The 22719-nt window shown below is 60.1% G+C and overlaps 2 protein-coding genes across 6 annotated transcripts in view; one reads left to right on the forward strand and one right to left on the reverse strand.

Annotated features, from left to right (window-relative positions):
* PACSIN1 (protein kinase C and casein kinase substrate in neurons 1) overlaps positions 1-3263 on the forward strand; it is a 51861-nt gene extending 48598 nt beyond the window's left edge. For both annotated transcript variants that reach the window (XM_024557915.3, XM_024557916.3), the window contains exon 10: positions 528-3263. In XM_024557915.3, coding sequence (XP_024413683.1) covers positions 528-637 — 110 coding nt within the window. In that variant the 3' untranslated portion in view covers positions 638-3263. The remainder of the gene's footprint in view (positions 1-527) is intronic.
* Positions 3264-5352: 2089 nt separating this feature from the next.
* Positions 5353-22285, reverse strand: SPDEF (SAM pointed domain containing ETS transcription factor). 4 transcript variants are annotated; one of them, XM_024557701.3, is made up of 7 exons: positions 22174-22285; positions 21909-22046; positions 11885-12349; positions 9814-10011; positions 8416-8463; positions 8122-8268; positions 5353-6028 (listed from the first exon to the last, which is right to left on the reverse strand). In XM_024557701.3, the coding sequence occupies exons 3-7, from the start codon at positions 12318-12320 to the stop codon at positions 5850-5852; spliced, it is 1008 nt and encodes a 335-aa protein (XP_024413469.2). In that variant the 5' UTR covers positions 12321-12349; positions 21909-22046; positions 22174-22285; the 3' UTR covers positions 5353-5849. The 4 variants fall into 4 exon arrangements, with proteins under 4 accessions (XP_024413469.2, XP_024413468.2, XP_045049117.2 ...); XM_024557700.3 differs by adding an exon at positions 21710-21807 and having other exon boundaries at positions 21909-22285; XM_045193181.2 differs by adding an exon at positions 7439-7561 and having other exon boundaries at positions 5894-6028; positions 21909-22285.
* Between the last annotated feature and the right edge of the window lie 434 nt (positions 22286-22719).

Genomic DNA, 22719 nt, shown 5'->3' on the forward strand with positions numbered 1-22719 from the left:
TACGGTGGGAGGAGCTGGTGGGGCGGGGCCTGAGGGCAGGGGATGCCGGGGTTGGCAGGGAGTGCGGCTGTGGGCGGGACCTGGTGCAGGGCGTGGCCAAAACCAGAAGTGTGACCTGAGCGGGTGGCCAAGACTTGAACTGGAGGGAGAGTGCAGGGCCTGGGAGTGGGTAACTAGGAACCAGGGGTGGAGTTAGGACTCGAGAATAGGGTTGGGAGTTCCGGACCCAGACAGATTGGGGGCGGTCCTAAGGTCCCTGGTCCTGGAACAGGGAAGCCTGACGTGGGAAATGAAGCTGGAGGCAGGATGAGACCCCCATTAGGTGGGTGACGGGGTGGGGGTGGTGCGCAACACTTGGGTATGTGGCTGGGGTTGATCCTCCAGGTCAGGCATTGGGGCAATAAAGGGGGAGGGTTTAGGGGTCTGCCTAGCATAATAGTATTGGAGGGCTTACCTAGCAGCATGGGGGTAGAGGGACAGACCTCTCCGAGCCCCTGTCAAGGATCTCCTCTGTGTCCCCTTCCCAGGAGATGAGCTCACCAAGCTGGGCGAGGAGGACGAGCAGGGTTGGTGCCGCGGGCGGCTGGACAGCGGGCAGTTTGGCCTCTATCCCGCCAATTACGTGGAGGCCATCTAGCTGCCCTGCTCCCCTCCACCCTTGTCCTCACTCCTTGCCCTCCCTTCCCACTCTTGTCACCTTCCCTGGCCATAGAGTTCCAGACATATTTTCCGATCAAGCTTTTATTTTTTTAAAAGTCAAAACAGAACAAAAGAATTACAAAGACGGAGCACTTGCGGCGCCCCCGGAGGCCAGACTGGCGGCGCGCGCGGCCATGGCCGCTGGGTAGGCGAGGGTCTTAGGACTCAGCCCAACGAAGACATCACAACACCCGCTCTTTAGATCCCACCAAAAAGTCTCCTGAGCCCCGAGAGACGTCTCCTGGACCCTTTTATTCTGCCTCAATGCCCCCATCACACCCCTCTCCTCCCCACCCCTGACTGCCAGCACCTGCCCCACCCTCTTCCCCCGTCACATTTTCCGACCTCCTTCTCCTGCCCGGCCTTCTCCCCTTCCACCGCCACTTACTCTCGGAGGCCTCCCCTGCACCCCCAGACAAGGGGCCTCGCAGTGTTAAGTCTTCCACTGTGCCCCGGGGAGTGCCCTTCTTCCCTGCCCTCCCCTCTGGAAGATGGGTAGTTGCCCTCTTCTCCCGCAGAGGTTTCCAGGTGTCCCTAGACACCCTCAGACATGAAGAGGGTTGAGCTGGAGTCGCTGACGGAGTCACTGTGGTGTAGGGGGGTGCGTGAAGTGGGAGCTGGCCCTCAGACTTCCCAACGCCAGGCTCAACTGAGGGACCAGGACCCTGCTAGGGCCCTTCTCTCCAGCTGTCTGCACTTCGGGCCTGGGCTCTTTCTCAGAGACATACCCTTCAGTACTTATAGAGTCACCCCCCCCCCCGCCCAAGTGCTCAGGCCGGGGGGGACCCCAAAGCACAGGGCAAAGCCAGCAACAGTAGCACCCTCCTCCTGTCCCCTGAGGAGGAGGGCATCTTGCTCACCCTCTCATCCCTTCTTCCCTCCCCACGCACCCACCCTCCTTTCCTCCACATCCATTGAAAGCTAGAGAAGCACTAGCTTCAGCCAGCCCTCAGGAGATCAAGCTTTGGGGTCTCCCATTCATCTCTCGCATTCTCTGGCCTGCCTGGGGAGACACCCTTGGGAGCTTCCAGCCTGGGAGCATCAGGGAAAGCCTGCCGCCAACAGGAGAGGCGTGGGAATGGCCGTAGGGAGGAGCCCTGGCCCTCAGGAGCAGGGCAGTCGCCTTGTCTGTCTGCCTTCTCCCCTCCGTCACCACAGCCCTGGCCCCGGGGCAACATTCCCCTGCTGGCAGCACCTCCCCCGCCCCCATCTCTGCAGGCTGGGGTCTTGGTTAAGGGACTTTGGGGTGGGAGGAGATCCACCCACCTGCCTAGAGCAGCAGTTTCCTGTGGCTGGTGAAAGAAAGTAGCGCTGGGTTATTCCAAGGACCAGCCTCTCCCATGGCAGTGGGGGCCGGGTGGCTGGGTCCCGAGAAGTGAGGGTCTGGCTGGAATCTCCTGGCACCTCTGTGGTGAGGCCCTGAGACTTCCTGCGGCACCAGATGAGCCTGACGGTGGTGCCGCTTCAGAGCTGCAGACACCTTGCTCCCTCCCCTGTCACCTGGCCCCGGGCCTCTAGGTGAAGACGGTGTCTCCCCCAGACCCTCTGTCACCCATCAGACTCTTGCTCCTCGCTTTTTCTTCCCAGTCTCCTGTTAGGTCACAGGCCCCAGCCTCAAAGCCCCGGCCCTGTTCATGTGCCACAGAAAACCCTGGCATACTCAGGCAGGGACCAGAGCTGGGACAGGCCTCGCTCAAGGCCAGGAAAGTTGGAGGGTGGGGACAATGGCACCTCTAGGGACGGGCAGACTCCCCTCCACAGCACATCCTTCTTATCACTGCTCTGTGGGCCTCCGTTGCAGCCTGAGCTATGTCCTAGGCTCCTCAGGGCCCGGAGCAAGATTTTGGAAAACTTCAGCCCTCCCCGTGCCAGAACAAAAGCCCCTCTGCCTCTCCTCCAAGCAGGAGCTGGAGTGGAGGGCCCTTTACCACCTACTGCTGGAAGTCAGGAAGCTGCCCCTCTGTACCTGGGAGCCTGGGCCCCCTCTCTGCGCCAGCAGTTTCCCAGCACCCGGCGAGGGGCGGTGCCCGGCTGTCCCCTCAGCACCCTAGCTGCCCACTCTGGGGCAGGAACTTGAAACCCAGTTCCTTCTGAGCAGTGGGTCCCCGGGCTCCTCGGGCCCTGGAGTGGAGGGTCTCACCTGGAAGACCCCCTGAGCTCCCGGGGCCCAGGCCCACCTGTCAGTGCTGGTGTTGGGGCCCTCAGCAGCAAGCAAGGGGGCCGCGCCCCTCACCGAGCCCACCGCCTCCTGTAGCCCCCTGCCCGCACCCTCGATGCTGCACGGGCCGCTCTGCAGGGCTCGATGAGTGATGTGTTCCCTCCCAAGTGAACCACCGTTCCGTGGCCTGGCTCTGCGGAGAGCCGGGGCCGCCCTGCCGCCGCCCTCCGCTGCCCTCGGCTTCCTGACTCTATTAGTCCGACACTTGTGAACCTCCGAGAAGTGCTGTGGTCTCAGCAATGCACCTGTTTTGTACATGACTGTGTAATTTAAAGGTATATAAATACAAATACATATATATATAGGTTGTGACTGTGTGACTGTGGATAAAACCCAGAACTGTCAACCCGGCTGGGCGTTGTCATCTTGAGTCCTGCGTCTTCTGAGGCCCCCGAGAGCTACCTGTGGTTGGGATGTCTGGGGGGGAAGGAGTGCCTGGGACACCTGGGGCCTCTCCTGAACAGCCACCAGAGGGCTGGGGTATGGAGGGCTGGCCCTTCCCTTCCAGGGCCCGGGTCCCGTCTGTGCATGGAGGGCCACTCTGGGTGCTCTGAGGTTCCCGAGTGGCCGTCAAGGTCCTGGGTGCCCGGTGGTGAACACTGGCCAGGAAAGCCGAGGCATTTGGTGTCCCACGCTCACGGTACAAGGGTGAATTTGACCCCTGAACAGGCTTCAGTTTCTAAAGCCACATTCTAGAATTGATCGCTAAGGCCAGTGGTTCCTGGTTGTCTGTCGTCCCAGGCAGGGCAGGGAGAAAAGGTCAAGGGGAGGTTGAATCTGTTCTCCTCCGCCACATAGCCTTCCTCCTTCAAATCCATCTCCAGTGACAGGAGCCTGGTTTTAGCCAAATGGAGGACCCTTCAAAGGAGCCCAGAGTGTTGCCTTGACTCGTTTGCACAAGCTGTTCCATGCCGTGATGGGGAGCCCTGGATGCGGGTCCACAAGGAGGGTCAAGGAATACGTAGGCCAGATGGGGTTCATCAGATTGTGGGGAGGAAGAGAGACCCAGAGTTTGCGGGCAGCACACAAGGAGCCACTGGATGGGTGTGTCCCCCAGAGGGGACATGTGCCTTGTGGCAGATTCTCAGAGCAGGAAGCTGCCCCACCCCACTCCCCACAGCTCCCCTTTCTGGAGTTCCCCACTTCTAGGCATTTATTCCCCTCCCCCCCTCCCTCCCAGGCCCCACTGAGATCTGAGGCCTCTCCAGGCCCAGGTCCACCTGGGGATGTGGAAGCAGGTGGCTCCAGCGACCAAATTGGGGGCAGGACAGGCAGGGGGGAAACAAAACCAGTTCAGCAGAGCCAAACTGGGTTCTGGCCAGGGTCCCCACCTGCTCCCTCCCAGGGGGTGGGCAGACAGCAGGGGCCCAGGTAGGCACAGGCTTGGGGCAGGGCCCCCTCCTCCTCCTCCGGGCCCAATCCCAGCTGACAGGTGCCAAGGTGCTGTTTGCTCACTGCCAGGAATAAACTTTCTTCTGAAGACAATAAAATTGAGGAGGGCGAAGGCAGCAGTACTGAGCAGCATTTAACCCTCAGTGGTCTGGGCCGCGCTGGCTGGCCCCCGTCTCTTTGCCTGGAAGCCCGTCCTCAGAAGAGAGGGGTTTTGGGGGCTGAGGGTGCTGACCAGTCAGGAAGCAGAGAGAGCCCCGTCCTGGTGGGTTCAGTTCTTGGTTCTGCTGCTGATTGGCTGTGTGTGAGCAAGTCAACTGCCCTGAGACTCAGTTTCATCATCTGAAAAATGGGGGGATAACCCCTAATTTTGCAGTGGAAGCACACAATCAGCCCTCAGGGCTCCTGAGCTCAGTGAACAGATGTGAGGGAAGCATGAGGAAGCTGAGCGGGCTGGTTTGCCCAGGAGAGTGGGCAGTGGGTCCCATCTCCCCCAGCACACACGCACACACACACAGGGCTCACAGTTTCAAAGAGGGCACTACTGAGGTCTGTGACCTTCCCCTTCCAGAGAAAGGCGCCTCGAACAAGCAGAGCCACTGTCCCCCAAGGGGCACTGAAGCACCCACCCTCGATCGCACTCCTGCTGCCCAGCGCCAAGCCCCCATGGTTGGCCAAACGGAGGCGAGGGCTTGCAGGAAGGCCAGACCCCTCCCCCAGGCAGAGCAAGAGGATAGCCAAGGACCCTGCCTTCTCTGCACTCAAAAGTATAGACTCTTGTCATGCCCAGCCCCTCCCTCCTTTCAGCCCACACCAGAGTTGGGGGAGATAAGGGCCATTCCAGCTCCTTTTTGGCCTTGAGGACTCACTGCCACTCTCCCACAGCTGCTACCAATCAATTGTTCCTTTCCTTTTAGGCTTAGCTCCATGCCCCCCGCCCCAGGAAGCCCCCCCTTGACCACCCCAGGCCCCTGTGACCAGAACCCCTTTGAGCCCTGTGGCTCTGGGCTGTGCCGCTCACTCACTGTACAAACGCTGGGGCCGTGTCCGTTCTCTAATATCTTTATTACCCATTCCCAGGGGTGCCCCTGGCTCCCCAACTCAGGGATGCAGACATCTCCTAGCACTGTGCCAGGTGTGGTGCACAATGAGTGGAGGAGAGCACTGGACTGCGAGTGGCCCTGGACAAGTCACTGCCATTCTGTTAGGTCTGCTCTAGAAATGCTGAGATCAGAGGCTGGAGTGGAGGGAGTGCCTTCCCTGGGGGGCTGCGAATACTGAGGACAGCCCCATTTCCCTTCACCCTGTAGTGCGCGGGGCGTGAACAGTCAGGCCTGAGGAGGAAGCACCCCCACCCAGGGTCCCTCGGGCCCCAGAGACCTCACATACACTCCTGGGAGCAGTGGGCCATCCCCTCCCTGAACTTGGACTCCGAAGGCCAGCACACTGCCTCTCTCCCAGCTCAGGGTCTGGCCCACACAGGGGCAGGCAGGAGGGAGGTGGGGGAAGGGTGAGTTTCAGCCCCGGGCCTGGCCCGCAGCCCTCAAATGGGGTGCACGAACTGGTAGACGAGGCGCTGGGAGATGTCCGGCTTCCGGATGATGCCCTTCTTGTAATACTGGCGGATGGAGCGGCTCAGCTTGTCGTAGTTCATGGCGGGGCGGTTCTTTCGGATGCCCCAGAGCCGGGCCACCTGGGCGGAGTCCTCAATTTTGAAGATGCCTGGGGGAGCAGGAGGGCCCAGAGACAACCGACGTGCAGGTGGGGAACAGCCAGAGGAAGAAAGATCGAGACTAAGTCAGTGTCTCTGAAAGCCGAGCCAGCCAGTGTGCAAGGAGCATGCCACAGGGCTGGTAAGTGGTAAAATAGTACAGAGGCTCGAACCCCCTGGGTGCAGGGCAGCCTGGGCACCTCAGTACGTTATTTGGGGCCCTGAGGGCCGGGCCCCTGCCAGTCGGGCCCCTGCCGTGGGGTTTGCGCACCTCACACAGAAGCAGAGCTGGGCTCGGACTGTGCCCACAGCTCACTTGGCACGGTCATCCCCACCCCACCCCACCCCACCACCCTGCAGTTCCCAAGTCTGAAAGACCTCTTCGCCATTCTCAGACGCTTTGGCTCACACAGCCCTTGCCGGCAGACTTAATTCAGGGGAGGTGGAGGAAAGAGTGGGTTTGGAGCTGGGCCAACCTGGGTTTGCATCCTGGCCCTGCCGTTTTCCACCTGTAGAAGCTGTCTGAGGCCCCTTTTTCCTGTGGATAAGTGGGGGTTGAGCGGGTGCAGGAAGTGCCTAGAGTGCAGTCTGAAGGAAGTGCCCCTTGGGAAGAACCGCTGCATTGTTAATACCCCCGGTATTAACCCCTCCTGTCAAGGCCCAGGTCAGCACAGCCCCTTCAGGCAGCGTTCCCAGGCCACCTCACTCTCCCTGTCCTCCCTTCCCTAGAACTCTACCCTGGGGCCTCCTCCCGAGAGCACCAGAGGACCAGAGGAACAGCTTCTTACTCTCATCTTAAACATACACACAGAGTCATCACACCTCGAGTAGGAACTTCTCTTCCACCCCTTCTAGTCCCCTGATCCTCCACACTCAGCCTCAGAATCACCTCCTCCATGAAGTCCTCCTTGACCTGGGCACAGCTGCCCCCACAGTGCTGTCGCAGCCCTGACGTGCTCTGCATACCAGCTCGCTTTACTGCTAGTTCCTGTGCAAGACTGCAGGTCCCTTGAGGACTGGGTACGGCCGAATCCTCCCTGAACCCCCAGGCCACTATAATTCTTTGTCAATGTCCTCTGAGCAAGTGTGGCGCAAAAGGAGGTGCTCGGTGAGGTTTGTCGGGTGAATAAGTCTCTCTCTCACACACACACACCCATGGAGCCCTGTGCTGTCCGGTGAGGCAGCCACTAGCCACAGGGAGCTCTCAAGCACTTGAAGTGTGGCAAATGTCCACAATAAGGTTTGTCGTGACTGAAACGCACACCAGATCTCAAATACTTAGTAACATATCTCACTCATGAGTTTTATATTTGTTGTATGTTGAAATTATAATACATTATGATAGAGAGTGAAATAAATAATTTCACCTGTAAAACAAGCAAAATTGATCTCACCTATAAAACAGGTAAAATTGATCTCACCTGTTTAAAATGTTTTCCGTGTGGTGCTTGTGAGCCTAATGCTACACCTGTGGCTGGCACTGTGCTTCTCCCCGGGCCCTGTCGGTCTCCCTGTGAAGCTAGGTTTGTTTTCTTTTTTAAAGCCTTTATTTATTTTTTAGAGAGAGGGGGTGGGAGGGAGACAGAGAGGGAGAGAAACATCACGATGTGCAAGAGAAACACCCCCTACTGGGGACCTGGCCTGCAACCCAGGCAAGTGCCCTGACCGAGAATCGAACTGGCGACCTTTCTGCTCACAGGCCGGCACTCGGCCCACTGAGCCACACCAGCCGGGGTGAAGCTACGATGTTCTCAGGGCAAAGACAGTCCCGTTCTCAGCAGAATTTCAAGCGCCTACTATGCCCCAGGCACTGTGTGGCCCCGGGGACATAGACAGAGCCTGGCCGGCAGGCAGACAGACACACAGACAGACATGGGCACAAACTGCACACCTCCTGAGTGGGGCCAGTGACAGCGGCATGTCTGTCATCCAGGGCAAAGGTGAGGGCCAGCTCCACTCCTCTGCCCAGTCCCAACCCCTCCCTGGGCCTAGTGCCTGTAGGGACTCAGGCAGCCCCCACTGCCCTTAGCGCCCCCTCGTTACTTGGTGCCCAAGTACTGAGGTACCCAAGCCCCACCACGCTCCCACCAGGCGCCCAGCTCACCCTTCTCCTTGTTGAGCCACCGGATGAAGCGGCCATAGCTGTGGGGCTTGAGCAGCAGCTCCTTGAGGAACTGCCACAGGTGGATGGGCTGCCCAGAGCAGGATGAATCCACTTCGCTGTCCGTCCAGCTCTCCTCGCTGGTGGAGGCTGGGCAGCCAGGGAGGGTGGCGGTGAGTGGGGAATTGCAGCCACCCCTGCTTCCCTGGCAGCCACCCCTCTACCTCAGACCTCAGACCTCAGAGCTCAGAGCTCAGAGCTCAGGGCCTGGCCCCCTCAGTGCCCTGCCCTGCTCACCGCAGAAATGAATTGTCCCAGGGGAAGTCCTCTCTTTCATCCAGGCCGCTGCAGGACAAATAAAGGAGGTTGGGGACCCAAGGAGAGACCCCAAGGGGAGGGAGGACATTTTGGTGGGACTGTGGGGCCATAGAGGCCTCCCTATGGCCCAGATTTCCCAGTGGCTCCCTCCCTCTGCCAGTCTGTAGCTGCTTCCTTGAAAGAAATTTGGGATTTCGGAGCTGGGAGGGGCCTTAATAGGCCCTGAGGCGGCCCCTTGTTGCTCAGACGGAAGAGCTGAAGTGGAGCCTCGCTCACTACGAATGGGGCCAGGACACTTGCTCACAGAACTTGCAAGGGTCCTGGGTGATGAAGTCCACACAGTGCCTCGTTCAATGTCCCGTGTAATGAACACCCACTGCTCTCCAGCCGCCGAGTTCGCCCAGCACTTCCACCCCTCCTGCTCTCTGCCCAGCCCCTCCCTGTCTCCCCTGTCCCAGACCAAGCAGTGGCAGGGATGGCCGCGGCATGGGGGTGATGGCAACCAGTTTCCAGCCACATCGCCACCCAGCACTCAGCCTGGTGCTGACCACTGCCCTTGGCAGTCACTGGCAAGGAGCCTGAGGGGCGGGGCACTGGTCTCTGGGTCAGATAAGTAGGTCCTGCCCCTTGTTCACCCGGGCCCCTATGGTCAGTGGCCTTGACCCACCCACTGAGCAAGCACTTCCTCCAAAGCACACTGCTTGGTGCAGGGCACCGGTGGGATGGAGATGGGGTTGGCATGCAGCCTTTCAAAGGAATGAGGCAGCGGGGTGCATCCCGGTGGGGAACAAGATCCAGGGTCACCGCTAAGTGCAGAACACCGTATACTCTGATACCGGCCATGCTTTTTAAAAAGGGGTGAAAAAGCACACAAATGCAGTTGCTTGTATACGCATAAACCTTCCCAAGAAACAGGTAGCAGTGGCTGCCCCCAGGGAGAGCGACTGGAAAGCTGGGGGTCTGGAGTGAGAGGAAGAATTACTTTTTACAATATACCATTTTCACTAAGTTAAAAAAAATGTACACATGTATTACCCCAGTACTTCCCCAATGAGAAACAGCTGAAAACGAACAAATGACATTTTAAAGGGACAAAGAAGAACTTCGTAGCATCCACGGTCTCATCAGCTGTGACCTCCCATGTCCTCACAGTCTAATTTCTACCTTCTAACTCCCCACGTGCTCTGTCCTTAGTCCCATGGGCTTGGCCAGGGTGGGTGGTCACCCAGGCTCCAGAGAGGCCGCTGCACTAGGGGCTGGGTCCAGAGCAGGGGACAGCAGAGAGTAACCTCCCAGCAGACACCTTGGCCTGAGCCCCGCTCCGTGTCCCTGGCTTGGAGCTGGGAAGGGGCTACTCCTGCCCACGCCGCGTCCCACCTGATTTCCAGATGTCCAGGTGGGCGTACAGCACGTCCCCGCCCAGGGGTGAGCGCTGGCGGAACTGCTCCTCCGACATGGCACACAGCTCCTTGCCCCCCAGCTCCTGGAAGGCCTTGCCCACGGGGGGCAGCCGGTACTGGTGCTCCGTCCACAGGAGCCACTTCTGCACGTTGCCAGGACTCCAGTCTGTGGGGTCTGGGCAAGAGACGCTCCCTCAGCGCCCGGGCTGCTTGAGGCCATTGCCCGGAATGCGGCCCGCTGTGCTCCGACAGCATGCCTGTGGGAACTGGGAACTGGTGGCCCAGGGCTGTGAACTCCTGGGTGAGGACAGGCCAGGCTGGGCCCTCTTGAGGGGCCCTGTGGAGGGGTTACCCGAGAAGAGCCTGGGGTGAGAGGGAGGAGCCAGGGCCCTATAAACAAACTTGGCTCAAGGCAGGGTAGCCTGGGTCCTCTGTCCCTCCCACCTCATCCACACCCTGGGTTGACACTTCTAGCGCCTCCAAAGGACCCTTTGGCGAGCCACCACCCTGGAGGGGGACAGTCACAGTAAACCAGAAACTCATGAACTTCTCTTCCAGCTGCCTCTTGCCTTCCCAAAGCCCCTCAAGGAAATGCAGAAAAATCCAACCAAGAATTAACCCTATAACCCAAACCCCGCAGTCCCCCTACCATATTTTACTGATGAGGAAACTGAGGCAACGAGAGTTCCATCTCTGTCCAGAACCTAACTAGGGGCTGGGTGAAAAGTAGCTGCTCACTGCACGTGCGTTGAATGAATAAATAAATGAATGGCAGGTCTCAGGGTGGTCAGGGGCGACCACAGGCCTCAGAAGGGGGAGGGGAGTCACTGGCTACATCCTAGATGTCTCCCTGGGGAGCTGCTCTGGGGGGAGCCTGGCAGAGCTCATGGGTGGAGACAAGGACCGGGGGCGGGCATAGTCACAATGGGGTTCCAAGGGAACACTGGTCTAAACTGGTTCCCCAGCAGTGTGACCTGAAGACTGGGCTGCCCCCAGTTAATAAACCCATTTTCCTCTCTAGGGTCAAATCGATTTGTTTCTGTCCCCATTGTCCAGAGGACAGGCCCCTCCCTCCCCAACCCGGTGTGGGAGTGAAGGTACCGTGGGAGACCTCCCTGGGGGTAAGGGGGGCTGGCCTGGGCATTGGGCAACTGGAGAGCCGAGGCATTGGCAGGAGCTACCTTAAGGCGGCTCCAGCGGGGGTCGGGGGCGAGGCCAAGGTGTCTGCTAGGAGGAGGGGCTGGGCCTGAGGGACGCCCAAAGATGTGTGTGGAAGCCTCAGAGTGAAAGGCTCACATGCCAGGGCTCAGCCCGCGGAGGAGGAGGTGGGTCAGGCCCGCCCAGAGCGGCAGAGGCGGTGGAGGGACAGGGCTGGAGACCCCGCAGCCCCTCGGCCCAGAGCATCAGCTCCATAGCCACAGGCCCTGGCACTCTCTCTCATGCCCGGCCTCCTGCTGCCCCTTCACAGTGGAGTGTGATCTGCTTCCCTCACTCCACTGTCGCCTCCATAAACGAAGAAGCTTTTCTGCTGTGCTCGCCACTCGGCTCCCCAGTGCAGCACAGGGCCTGGCACCGTAAGTTACTGCTTACTGAGTGCACGGTGCCATCCTAGGGACCAGGGATGTAACAGTGAACAAAACAAGTGAAAATGGTGTCCTCTGGGCGTACATATTCCAGCGGCAGACACAGAAAATGGACCAGATAAGTAAATAAAATATACAGCAAGGAGGCAGGTGCAGCTGAGGGGGGAGGGGAGCGGAGCCAGAGGCGGTGGTGGCCCCGGGGTGTCAAGTTCGAATTCACTTCATCCAGCAGGGACTCGCTGGTGCAGGTGGGGCGCACAGAGGGTCAGAACATCCCAGCCTCGGCTCTCAGCTGTGTGCCGTGTGTGGAGAAGCACCAGGGGCTGGAGAAGTTCCTGGGGCTGCCTGAGGCTGGGCAGGGCTGGCCAGAGCACAGCAGGCCGTGTCCCTCCCCCGCCCCCAGCGACCTCAGCACCCCCCCCCCCCCGCCCCACCTTGCGGAGGTGCAGGTGCGGAGGGACTCACCTGCAGTGATGTTGAGCAGCTTGCAGGCTGTCTCAATGTCCTTGAGCACCTCGCCCACCACCATGGACTGCACCTGCTCCAGCGAGTGCTCCTCCAGGGCCAGCCCGCCCGGAACCAAGTCCAGGCTGCCCCCCGCGGCTTGGCTGTCGATGACTGGGCACTGCTCGGGCTCCTCGGGCGGCTTGTCCTCGGTGCTGACCCCGGGGCCCTTGGCGGCCCAGTTGCTGTCCTCGGGGTACAGCATGTCCAAGTAGGAGAGGTAGAAGGCAGACAAACCCTGTTCGGGTGTGGCAGGCGGGCTGGGGCTCCAGTCCTGTCTCTCAGGCCTGAGCACGCCGGCTGCCCCCTTCTCGGGGCCTGTCCGAAACACAGTGTTGGGGGACAGCAGGAGGCGGCTGGGGGGCAGGCTGCTCAGGCTGGGGCTGGTGCTGCCCATGCCGCCGCTGCTCGGGCCGGCGGCTGTGTCTACGGAGACAGGAGAGGAAGGAGTCAGGTCTGGCTGCTTCCCCACCCCCGTGGGGGCTGCTAAGCTGGTTACAGGGGTGAGGGGCCCAGTGGGCAGTGGCTGGGCCTGGGAGAGAGCTGGGGGTCCGGGTCCCTGGGCAGCTGGGACAGGGCTGGGAAAGACGTGGGGGTGGGAGGTGGGGTAGGACGATAAAGGGGCATCTTCTCACTCCCAGGGAAGCCAGGCTGGCTGGCAGCAGCGAATCTTTGCATGGGTAGGGTGCTTAAAACAACCTCCTAAGGTCCTTGACCGCCGTCCGTCCTCACAGTGGAAGGTATGATTTTTCCCATTTGACAGATGAGCAAACTGAGGCCCAGAAAAGGAGCCATTCATGTCTAGTCCTCTGTTCCTTAGCCAGCCCATATCCAGACCCCAGTCCACTGTTCTGCGGAGGAAGTTCCTTCTGAGAGCTATCCTAAATCTTTCCTCCTGTAGCAAAACTTTCATTTATTCTGTCCCTGAAGGAAGTGGGGAAGGGGGAGTCGCCATCACCTTGACCAGCCAGGTGAAGGGAAGAGTGCGTGAATGAGCTCCCAGAGAAAGGCTAGTGAAGCGGTCAATAAGCAACAAAGCACAGGTGTGCTTGGCTCTGCTCCCACTCGGGGCCGGCACCCATCCTACCTCGACCTCACCTGAAAGGCGCTCCCACGGGGCCCTCTCCGCTCCCAGGCCCTGGAGGTGGTGCTCACAAGCTGACCTACAGCCCCCTTTCCCAGGGCAGCAGGGGTTAGTGAGAAGGCCCAGGAGCCAGCACAACTGAGGACCTCAGTGACCCCAACACCCACTCCTCTCTGAGGCCCCAGGGCCCCCCAGCGTGGCAGCTAGAGGCTTCCCTCCCCATTGGTCACCCAGGCTGTGCTGTGCCTGGGTCCTTTTCTCTGAGCCCGCCCCTACTGCAGTATGTTGTTTGGGTGACCAGGGCACTGGAGAGAGGGGCATACTCCACGCAGCAGGGTTTCTGGGATATTTCCATGCTGTGCAGGCCCGAGACTCGAGGATAAATCAGAGCAGAGGTGGAAGATGACCAACAAATACATGTTCCCAACAATACAGGGAGCCATTCGGAAGGGAGGCGAGGAGCGTGGAAACCTGGTCAGGGCAAGCTAATGTGTCCTTTCTCAGGGGTATTTATACGGAAAGTGGAGGTTCTCAGAATGTGGTGCTGGACCGGCAGCATCAGCACCGCTGGAAACTGGTTAGGAATGCAAATTCTCAGGCCCGCCTCGGAGCCCGGAATCAAGTGGGGTGTGGGGTGGGGGGGTGTTGGTGGGGAGGCCCAGCAGTGCCGGTCGGTCCGGTCCGCAGGCCCCAGGGGTGGTCCTGACTCGTGTTCACGCGGGAGACTCAGACTCGCTGCGCTAAAGGCGTCTGGTCAGTGAGAGGGGGAGGCTGTAATCACAGGACTGTAGATTCCCTAGTGGTGGGTGGAATTCATCGTGCCCCCTGGGACAGTGAGGGGCTGTGGGGGCCAGCGCCAGGTTCCCCGTGAGACTGCCCTGCCCCACCTGTGTGACAGGAAAAGAGCCCAACTTGGAAAATACCTCCGACCTCTCCCGGGCAGCAGCTCGCCCATTCCACAGCTTTGTTCAACTCGGGAAACGATGCCCTTTTTCTCTGGGGAGAGGAGCCTGGTGAACGGCGCCCCGGGGACAGAGCTCCCTCCTGCCTGACCTGCACACTGCCCACCTTCCCCACTGCACCAGGCAGCCCTGCAGTTCACCACGGCGGAGAGAGCGCCAGCAACAGAGGAGGGTGTGCCCTTCAACCTCGACTCTCTCTTTCAAGGGCTCCTTTAGGTGACAAGGAAGGAAAGGTCAGGGTGGGGTGGGATGGGGTGGGCAGGGACAAGGGGGGCTGGGAGGGCGGGGACAGAGGGCAGGCCTGGAATCATTTCAAGCCCTTCTGTGCAAACACACATGTGTGCCGTGGGCCCACGTTATTTACCCAGGCAGCACCAACAGCCCGCTCTGCCCCTGGGTCCCCACCCCGCCTAAGCCCACACCCTGCCCCTCGGTGACCCCACGCCTCCCACATCACCCCTTGCCTGCCGCCAGGGCTCTCACGTCTGCCACGTTAGGACAGTTACTGCCAACACCCTGGGCCATGTGCCAGGGAGACGGAAGCTTTCCCAAGAAGCAGGAGCACTCGCCTCCCTCGTGGCCCTCCTGTTTGCTCGGCCTCAGCCGCAGGTGGGATGGAAGGGAGCTGCTGCTATGTTTCGGGGCCCGTGGCAGGAGGGGTCAGTGAGGGTGAATGGGTAGGGCAGGTGGCAGTGTTTGCTAGGCGGGGATGTGGTGACACATTCCTGACACATCGGTCAAGTGAGCTGCGCAGCTCTCATCCTTCCCCGGTCTTTTTCTCCACCCCGTCTCATGGATGGGGACGGGAAGGTGCAGCGAAGGCCTTGGATCCAGGGCTTTCGGCTCCTGGCCCAGGGTTCCTTCCAGCAGAGAGCTCCCGCCTCCTCCTGCACACCCTACGCTCCAGCTCCCCATCGCCTTGCTCCTAAATGCCCAGGAACCTGCTTTCAATCACGGCTTTGTCCCGGCTCCAGCCCCTTCCTGGAGAAACACGCTCACTATTAAGAAACTTTGAAAGCAAGAGACGCACAAAGCCTAGGTGTGTCTCTTCGTGATTAACTGTGCAGCCAGAAGAAAGACCTGGTCATTCGCAGGTGAGGGGTGGTGGGGAATGTCTGACCCCAGCCCCCAGGTCTGGGGGCACGTTGCTTTAGTGGTCAGGGGGCCAGGAGCTGGTGTGTCCAGCCCACAGTTCTGGCCTGTCCTCCAGGCTCTGGGGCCAGACTCGGGGGGGAGAGAGGACGGCAGTGAGCACCTCCGATGCCCACAGTGCTCACGCCCGGGCAACGCGGGCGCGAGAGCCCTGTTTTAGGGACGTGGACAGTGAGGCTTTGAGGGGCCGTGCAGCTTACCTGAGGCCCCCAGCTGGCTGTGTGTGGGCTCTGCTAATTGTGCCACTTTCCCTCTGAGGCCTCCTCTCTGGCCAGTTCCATCTTCCCAGGCTCCTGCCCACGTCCTCACTGGGCAACTTGATCCTCCGAAGTCCAGTCCCACCTCCTGAGTTCTCATTCCAGTGTCAAGCTCATGTCTCTTGGTCACCCTTTCATCAGGCACCCCTGTACTCAAAAACCTCCCATGGCTCCCCATTGCCTGTCCTGCCTGATCCCAACGGCTGGCCCGAACCTCTGAGCCCACCGCCGACCCAGCCCAGTATCATAATCAGAGCTAGAAGGACCCATATATCATGTAGTTGTGTTATAGGAGGGAACAGCAAAGCCCAGAGTGGGGAGGGATTCATTTGTGTTGTTGTACTCCTGCCCAAGACGCCACTTCCTTCCCATCACAGTTCAGCCCAAAGCCCTCCTCCCCTAGGAAGCCCTCCCCAGAAGCTCCCTTGTCTGATTTCCCAGCTCTCCCATCTGCGCCACACAGTTCAGCCCTAATCACATTCACAAGTGATGGTTCGCCCAGGAGGACGCGTGTGCACTGAGAAATGTGATGTACGGAGTGGGTGGGCCTTGACCATAGGCATGCAGCAGGGCGAGGCCCAGCCTAGGGGCCTGCTGACTCTCAGGCCACTGCTCTGTAGGCCCAGGGTCCTGGGACAAGCCCGGTGTTTGCTAGGCCCAGGTCTCTCGATCGACAGACCCAACCCCCCGCCGACAGCCTCTGCAGGCTGGGCCCGAGGGACTGCCGGTCTCCTGAGCAATGCCTCCAGCTCCCCAACCTTGAGCTGATCTTTTCTGGATTAAGCCACATGTCTGCATTAAGGCTCAGGGTGTCCTGGCTCCTCCTGCCCCAGAAGCTTTGGCTCTGACTCCAGACAAAGGAACTTTGGTAACAGCTGGTAGAAATCAAGGCTCAGAGAAAAGGCCAGACCCTGGGGCAGTGGCCAGGGTGATTAACCACTTCTGGCCCCTTCTCTCAGCACCTCCTACCCCCCAGGAAGACAGATCAAGGAGGGAAGGCAGAGGGACCCAAGTCACAGATTTATAGCAGCTGTTCCCTGCCACTGCCTGGCCCTCTCTCACCCTCAGGGACAGGAATGTGCCCCTGCCACTCCCCTGCCTCCAGGGTTCTCACTCCCACCCCCACCTGGCATCCGAAAAAGATCCCCGGTGGCTCCGAAACTGCAGCCTCAGAGCGCTGGGCTTTCATGGCTTGGAGCCTGTCCCCACCCCCTGCTCGGCCCAGGCCCCAGATCTTTCCCCGGGGGGTTGTAGTGGGGTTAATGTGCCCAAGTCCCCACCTCAACCCTGAGACCCAACCTCAGTCTGCCCAGAGCCAGGACCCTGGCTGCAGACCCCAGGGAGAAAAGCCCTGAGGGACTGTGGGTGGGGCAGGGGGTCACGGAGCCACCACTCAGCCCTGCATCCACCTCACGTCAACTGGGGCAGACCTCTCAGGCTTTCCCACTGGGGTCCTCTGCCCTGGCTGTCGGCCCCTCCCCCTCTCCAGTCAAAGCGCCCCCTCTAATGGGTCAGAGCCCAGGGGCTGCCGGGGTGTGACTAGGGCCTGGCTGGGAGCCCTGCAGAGTGAGCAGGGGCCACATGGGCCACCCCCCAGCCTACTAGTCAGCACCTTGGAGAGAAGCCGAGCCTGGCCAGGTCACAGAAGTCTGGGGCCGGTGCTGATGGACCAACTGAACCTCCCGGCTGGGCCCGGACTCCCCTCCTGCAGACATTCGCTGCTCTTCGGTTCTCCTTGGACCACACTGGCCCTTCCAAGGAACCCCAGCTCCCTTGCCCCTTGAAACTGCTCTTCAGACTAGCTGGACTCAAGAAAATTGCCCAGCCTCCTCCTCACTGACCACCCTTCCAGACCCAGAGTGCTGGTCTCTCTCCAGTGGACTTACCACCCTCTCACCCAGGAAGGGGTCCCTGATGCCCACCCCCCACTGCCCCACCCAGGTAGCCCTGGCCTCTCTCAAGCACCAGCTGTGACTGTCCCAAAACGCCTGCTGCCACTGGGGTCCCCGTGGACAAGAGAAGGGAGGGGCATCCTGGGAGGGCTTGCCTGCCTTGGGCTCAGCTTGAGACTAAAGGAGGTAGGTTGCTTCCTGACCCAGTGGCTCCCCCGACCTCCTTGGATTCCAGAATCAGCCAGGCCACTGGCTCAACTTACTCAGGAGCCCTGTTCTCTGGAAGGTTCAACTTCAGGAGCCAGCCAGGGGGTCCAAAGCTGGGGTGTGGGGGAGACTCTGGGGATGGGGTGAGGTCATGGAAGAACCAGAGGGTGGGTAGGGAGTTGGGGGGCAGGGCTACATAGCAGGAGGACAGGGCACAGGAAACAAAAGGGTCAGGGAAATATCAAGGATCTTTTCTCGACCACTCTTCCCACGGTTCCCATGGGCAGCAGGCAGAGTTGGACCAGCTCTGTATCCCGTTCACTCCTGCTGCCTCACTGACATCACTTCCAGCCCCTCTGGGTCAAGGTGAAGGCCAGCTAAATAAACCTTCATTGGGCTCTGACAGCTCTCCCCAGTGTTATTCCCACGGGACAGACAAGGGTGCCGCGACTGCTACGGGTCACCTGGCCGTGGGGACTGGCTAGGGATTGGAACTCCCGACTGAGCTCCGCCCTCTGTTTGGGGGCTTCGTCTCCTCCCTGCACCCGCCCTCCGGAGTTGTTATCCAGAGCCTGTGGAAGACTCGGCCACCCTTCTGAGCAAGGAGGGCCACCCAGCCAGCTGCGCCTCCCTCACACGTGGTCAGGCCCGGCTCCCAGCCCAGACAAGCCCGGGCCAGGGACGGAGCGAGGTGCAGGTCCGGTCAGAGCCCCAGTGTCCTGTCATGTCAAGTACAAATCCTGCCAGACTTCCAGTTTCCAGAAGCTGCAAACCGCTTCTTCACGCAGCTCTGGCGGAGCACGCACTGTGTGTGAACGCATTTCAGGTTTCAGCACTCGGTCGAGTCCCTCTGCCTCTCCTGGACCACGGCGCATGGCCATCTGCGTGTCCCACCTTTGATTGTGGGGCAGTGGCTGACGGGGCAGCCCCTTCTCTCCCCTCCTCCTCCAGCACTTCAGCTATACCCCCCCACACCTGTTGCCCGACAGGGCTTTGAAGTGTCACGGGCATCTGTTTCCCCACGCCCCTGCCCCACCGGGAGCCAGGCCTTACTGTGTGATAACAGGGATTTCACCTGCTTCTGTCTGCGCGCCCTTAATCGACCTCTGGGCCCCGGGCGGTGGAATAGGGACTCGCAAAGACAGTGTGCCTCTGGGGTTTGGCAGGACAAGGCAGAGCGGTGCTGTGCGCAGACGTGTCAACCTCGCAGGAGGCTCCCCTCGCCTCTGTCCTCACCATCTCCGCAGCCTCCCCCAGGCCCAGCGGGGCGCTGGCCAGGGAGGGCGCCCCACAAACCGCGGGTGAGTGCTGCCAAGCGGGCTGGTGGGGCTGGGGGAATGCGCCCTGAGCCCCAGTCTGAGGGCAGGGGAGTGCAGCTTGGGGCATGGAAAGGGGGTTTTAGGATGAAGTAAAGGTGCTCCAACATTCAGAAAGCGATAAAAAGTCCCAAAGAACTGTCTTGAGAGACTAAGAACAGAAATCGCTTCCAGAAAAGGTTTACATGGGGTGGGGGGGTGGATTATCAGTGGTTTATTGGGACCCTGGGCAGCAACCCTGAGACCTCTATCCTCCGTCTGGGGGCTGGAGGGAGAAGGAAGGGCTCCTCCACTCTGGGGGTGCCCTTTCGATAGTCCTGGGCGGTCACTGGTCCTTCTGGCCAGCAGCCGGGTCACAGTAGGCTCCAAATGGGAGGAGTGGTTGGAGGGAAAAGGGCACTTGCTGTCCCCTGGTCTGGAGGCCCCACTCCACCACTGAGAGGGGAGAGGAGAGCTGGCAGGGGCACGTCCTGGGCTGGGAACATGCAAACCAGGCAGGGGAAGGAGCCAGGCATTAAATGTCAGGAAGAGCCCAGGGCAACTCAGCTTGTGCAAAGTTTGCTTTGGGAAGAGTTGTTCCACCTGACAGACCACTTGCTTGGCTGGGGGCGCAGGGTGGGGCACGGAATGGGATGGGGTGGGAGGAGGCCCCAAACCAAGTTTGAGCCCCAACTCCTTAGTGCTGGGACTCAGGCAAGCGGCTCAGCTTCCTTTGAGACTCAGTTGTCCCGTCTGTTAAATGCGCATCAAGACCGTGGCTGAAAGGGTTGTGAGGACTGAGGGAGAGGGTGGGTGAAAATGCCTTGTGAATTTGATGGGCTGAGCATACTTGAAGATGGCACCTGGGAGCAGGTGAGGGGATGGGGCTGAAGAAGAGGGAAAGGAAAGGGACGGGGTGCGGAATGAGGAGAACAAAGGAAGAGCCAGGTGGTAACGTGGGTAGAAGGTGGAGGGTGGAGGGTGGAGGGACGGGGCGTAAGGGTGGAGTCCGAGGGGCAGTTGAGGATGGCAATGAGGGAAGCCTGAGCCCTGCCCTGAGGTCATCTTGCTCTCTGGCCCAATCCAGGGTAGCTATTGGCTTCAGCCACCCATCCCCGACCTCTGGGAGGAGCCAGAGCCTCCAACCTCCCCTGAACTCGGCCTGGGAGACAAGCCTGGGAAGGCACACAAGTCTCGCAAAGCTGGCAGATCCAGCCAGCCTCCGCCAACTCCTACACAGCCTTCAAAACCCAGCTCCAGGTTGCTGCCTCCACGAAGCCTCCTTTAACAGACAAAGCCACCTGCCTAACTTTCCCACGAAAAGGCAGGTTCAGGGAGGAAAAGCGGCTTGCTCAAAGTCACACACCATGGGCCTTACTCCTTCTTGCCCTCCACCCAGAGGGTCTGTGTCCCCAGGCCAGCCTGAACTGGCCTCCCAGGTCACACTGAAGTCGTTTAGCATGAAACTGTACTCTAATTGTTTCAGAGCTATTGATTTTACACCTGCAATGACCTCAGTGGTAAAAAGTGCGTTCTCTTAGGTTCTTCTACTTGCTGCCTGGGTCACAATTTCTGAGCATTGATTGAGCACCTACTGCGTGCCACCTATTCCCTCAGGCTTGGTTGACAGAGCAGCTCTATCTACTTCAGAGGGTCCTCGTGAAAACCAGCGGCATCATAACTGCTGAAGTATGTTATAACGGGGAACACAATCAGCGTGTCAGCTCTGGGTCCCCCCATCTGTCTGGAGCAGAGGAATCACTCACTTGTCCAATTACTTTCAAGCTCTCAAAGGGGAGGGTGGTCCCCTATCCAGTGAGAGACCACCTCTTCCACACCCCAACCTCCCAGGGAGCCCTGAGGATGTACCCTCTCCCAAAATTTCTGTGTATTTAGTGTGGTGAGACTCCACATTGGGAGTCCCTGGCTCTGGTCCCACCCCCAGGTAGGCAGGGGACAGGGAGAACCGTCCCTGCTGGGCTTGGCCACCGCCTGGGTCCACCTGTCTGGTGGGGCATCTCCTGCCCGTCCCTGCCTGCCACCTCAGAGCTGGGCAGCTCGGTGCCTGTTTGCTTTGTTACTCAGCTGAGCAGCTGGTGCTGGGGAGATGCTGCTTTATTGGGGGTGCTGTGAAGCTGTTTACTGGGGAGGTGGGGGCAGGAAATGAGGCCGAGTCCCAGCCCCGGACAAGGAGGAAAAGCAAGGCCATGACCTCCATAGAGGGGACAGGCCCTTGATGCTTGGGGCCTGGGTGTGGACTGCTGGGTGGACCCAGCTGGCAGTGTGAGGTGAGGCAGGCCAGGGCTGGAGTGGGGGGCCTGCCCACCCCCTAACATGCACAGATGGACACACACATGTGTGCAGACACACAGGTATACATATACACACGCGCATGCACACGCCTCATCAGGCCTCGGGGGAGCCCCCAGCCGTCCAGACCCCTCAGCTTTCCACCCTGTCATCCCCGCCATCTACTTCCCTCTCCCCGGAAGGCATCTGGCAAACCTGAGAAATGAGCACCTTCACGGACTCTGGCTTCCTTCCTGATGTGCCCGGACTGGGGCCCACAGGCCCTCTTCCCCCCAGGAACCCATGCAGCCAGCTGTTTGCTCCCCAGCCACCTGGCTCCTGGGCCTGCCACTGCCCTGGTGGGCCCCTGGGCTCTGGACCTGTCCCCACAGCTGCAGCCTGGACCCTGTCCCTGAGCCTCCCTCCAGACCCCAGCAAGCCCCTGCCCACTTGTGGCCCGGCCCGGAGAGACCCTGCTCGTAGCCAAGCAGCCCCGGCCAGCAGCAACAGAAAGGCCAGAGCTCAGGGCAGTGTCTCTGCCTCTACAGAGCCATCACCTTCAGGTGGGCAGGTGGGCTCAATGGCGAGCCCAGGTGGGAACACCACAGACGCAGTATGCCCGGGGCCTCGCCAGGCCAAGGGACTCACCCAGGCTCTGGGGTCGGCCCGGGGAGGGGCACTGGGCAGCATGTGGAGACGCAGGGGCTTCTGAGGGTGCAGGACCAAGATTGCAAGGTCACTGGTGCCTGGAAGAGCCGTCTGAGCTTGCACAGTGTACCTCCAAGTCCTCCCAGTCACCTGCCTCCCCACAGCTGGCAGGGTACTCAGTACCTCCCCCTGTGCTTACCTGTTAGCTGCCTGGTGCCCAAGCCGTTGCCTGCTGCAGTGGCAACCTTGGGGGCCAGGAGGTGGCAGGGACAGCTTGGGCCACTGCTGGGTCTCAGCCAGGCATCTGGGGAGCCAGTGGGACCAAAGACCAGCAAGGCTGGGGGCAGAGGCGACACTTGGGTGGTCTCTGAGGTCTCAGGGCTGCTTGCCCTGTGGGGATCCCCCAGCCCCCAGCCCAGGGCCACTTGCTGTCACCGTGGCAAGACCCAGCCAGAGGGGCTTACAGTGGGGCCACGGTGGGCTCTGGGCCCTGGGTCTGGGTCTTCGGGGCAGTGTGGACGCAGGTGGAGTACAGGAATGTGCTGAGAGGAAGTCAGGCAGGGATGAAGAGTTGGCTGGGCCTGATTTCCCATTATAAGTAATCCTTCCTTATTTACCTGAACAAATACGCTCCCTGCTTACCTCAGACCACAGGCGGGCTCTTGGTTAACCCTTGAGGGCCTTTCCCTCCTCACTGGGGAATCTATACCCTGGCAGCCAAGGAACTCAGTACTCATTCCTCATTCACTCTCTCACTTCCTGTCGTTATTTGATGCATAGCTACAGAGCTTATGTTATGTGTGAGGCACAAGGCATATATCAAGAGGAAGCTGGGTTGGGCACTAAAAGGGATCAGTCGAGGGTGGGGGACAGACAAGTAAGCAGCAGTGGAAATTCAGAGCCCCAGTGGAGGGCTGTGGGAGCCCTGAGGCAGGAGAAATCAGGGAGGGCTTCCTGGAGGAAGTGCTATCCAGCTCCCCAGTCCAATGTTGGAGGGAGTTTCAGAGAAC

Source organism: Desmodus rotundus, chromosome 11, assembly GCF_022682495.2.
Source record: "Desmodus rotundus isolate HL8 chromosome 11, HLdesRot8A.1, whole genome shotgun sequence".
NCBI classification, from domain to species: domain Eukaryota; kingdom Metazoa; phylum Chordata; class Mammalia; order Chiroptera; family Phyllostomidae; genus Desmodus; species Desmodus rotundus.

What these genes read in the sequence shown, in the direction of transcription:
- SPDEF (XM_024557701.3), bottom strand. Translation starts at nt 12,320, where the DNA reads ATGGGCAGCACCAGCCCCAGCCTGAGCAGCCTGCCCCCCAGCCGCCTC. An exon ending in CCTGGACATCTGGAAATCAG is followed by an intron (nt 8,464 to 9,813) that starts GTGGGACGCGGC and finishes TTTGTCCTGCAG; the next exon opens with CGGCCTGGATGAAAGAGAGG. An exon ending in GTGGCTCAACAAGGAGAAGG is followed by an intron (nt 6,029 to 8,121) that starts GTGAGCTGGGCG and finishes CTGCTCCCCCAG; the next exon opens with GCATCTTCAAAATTGAGGAC.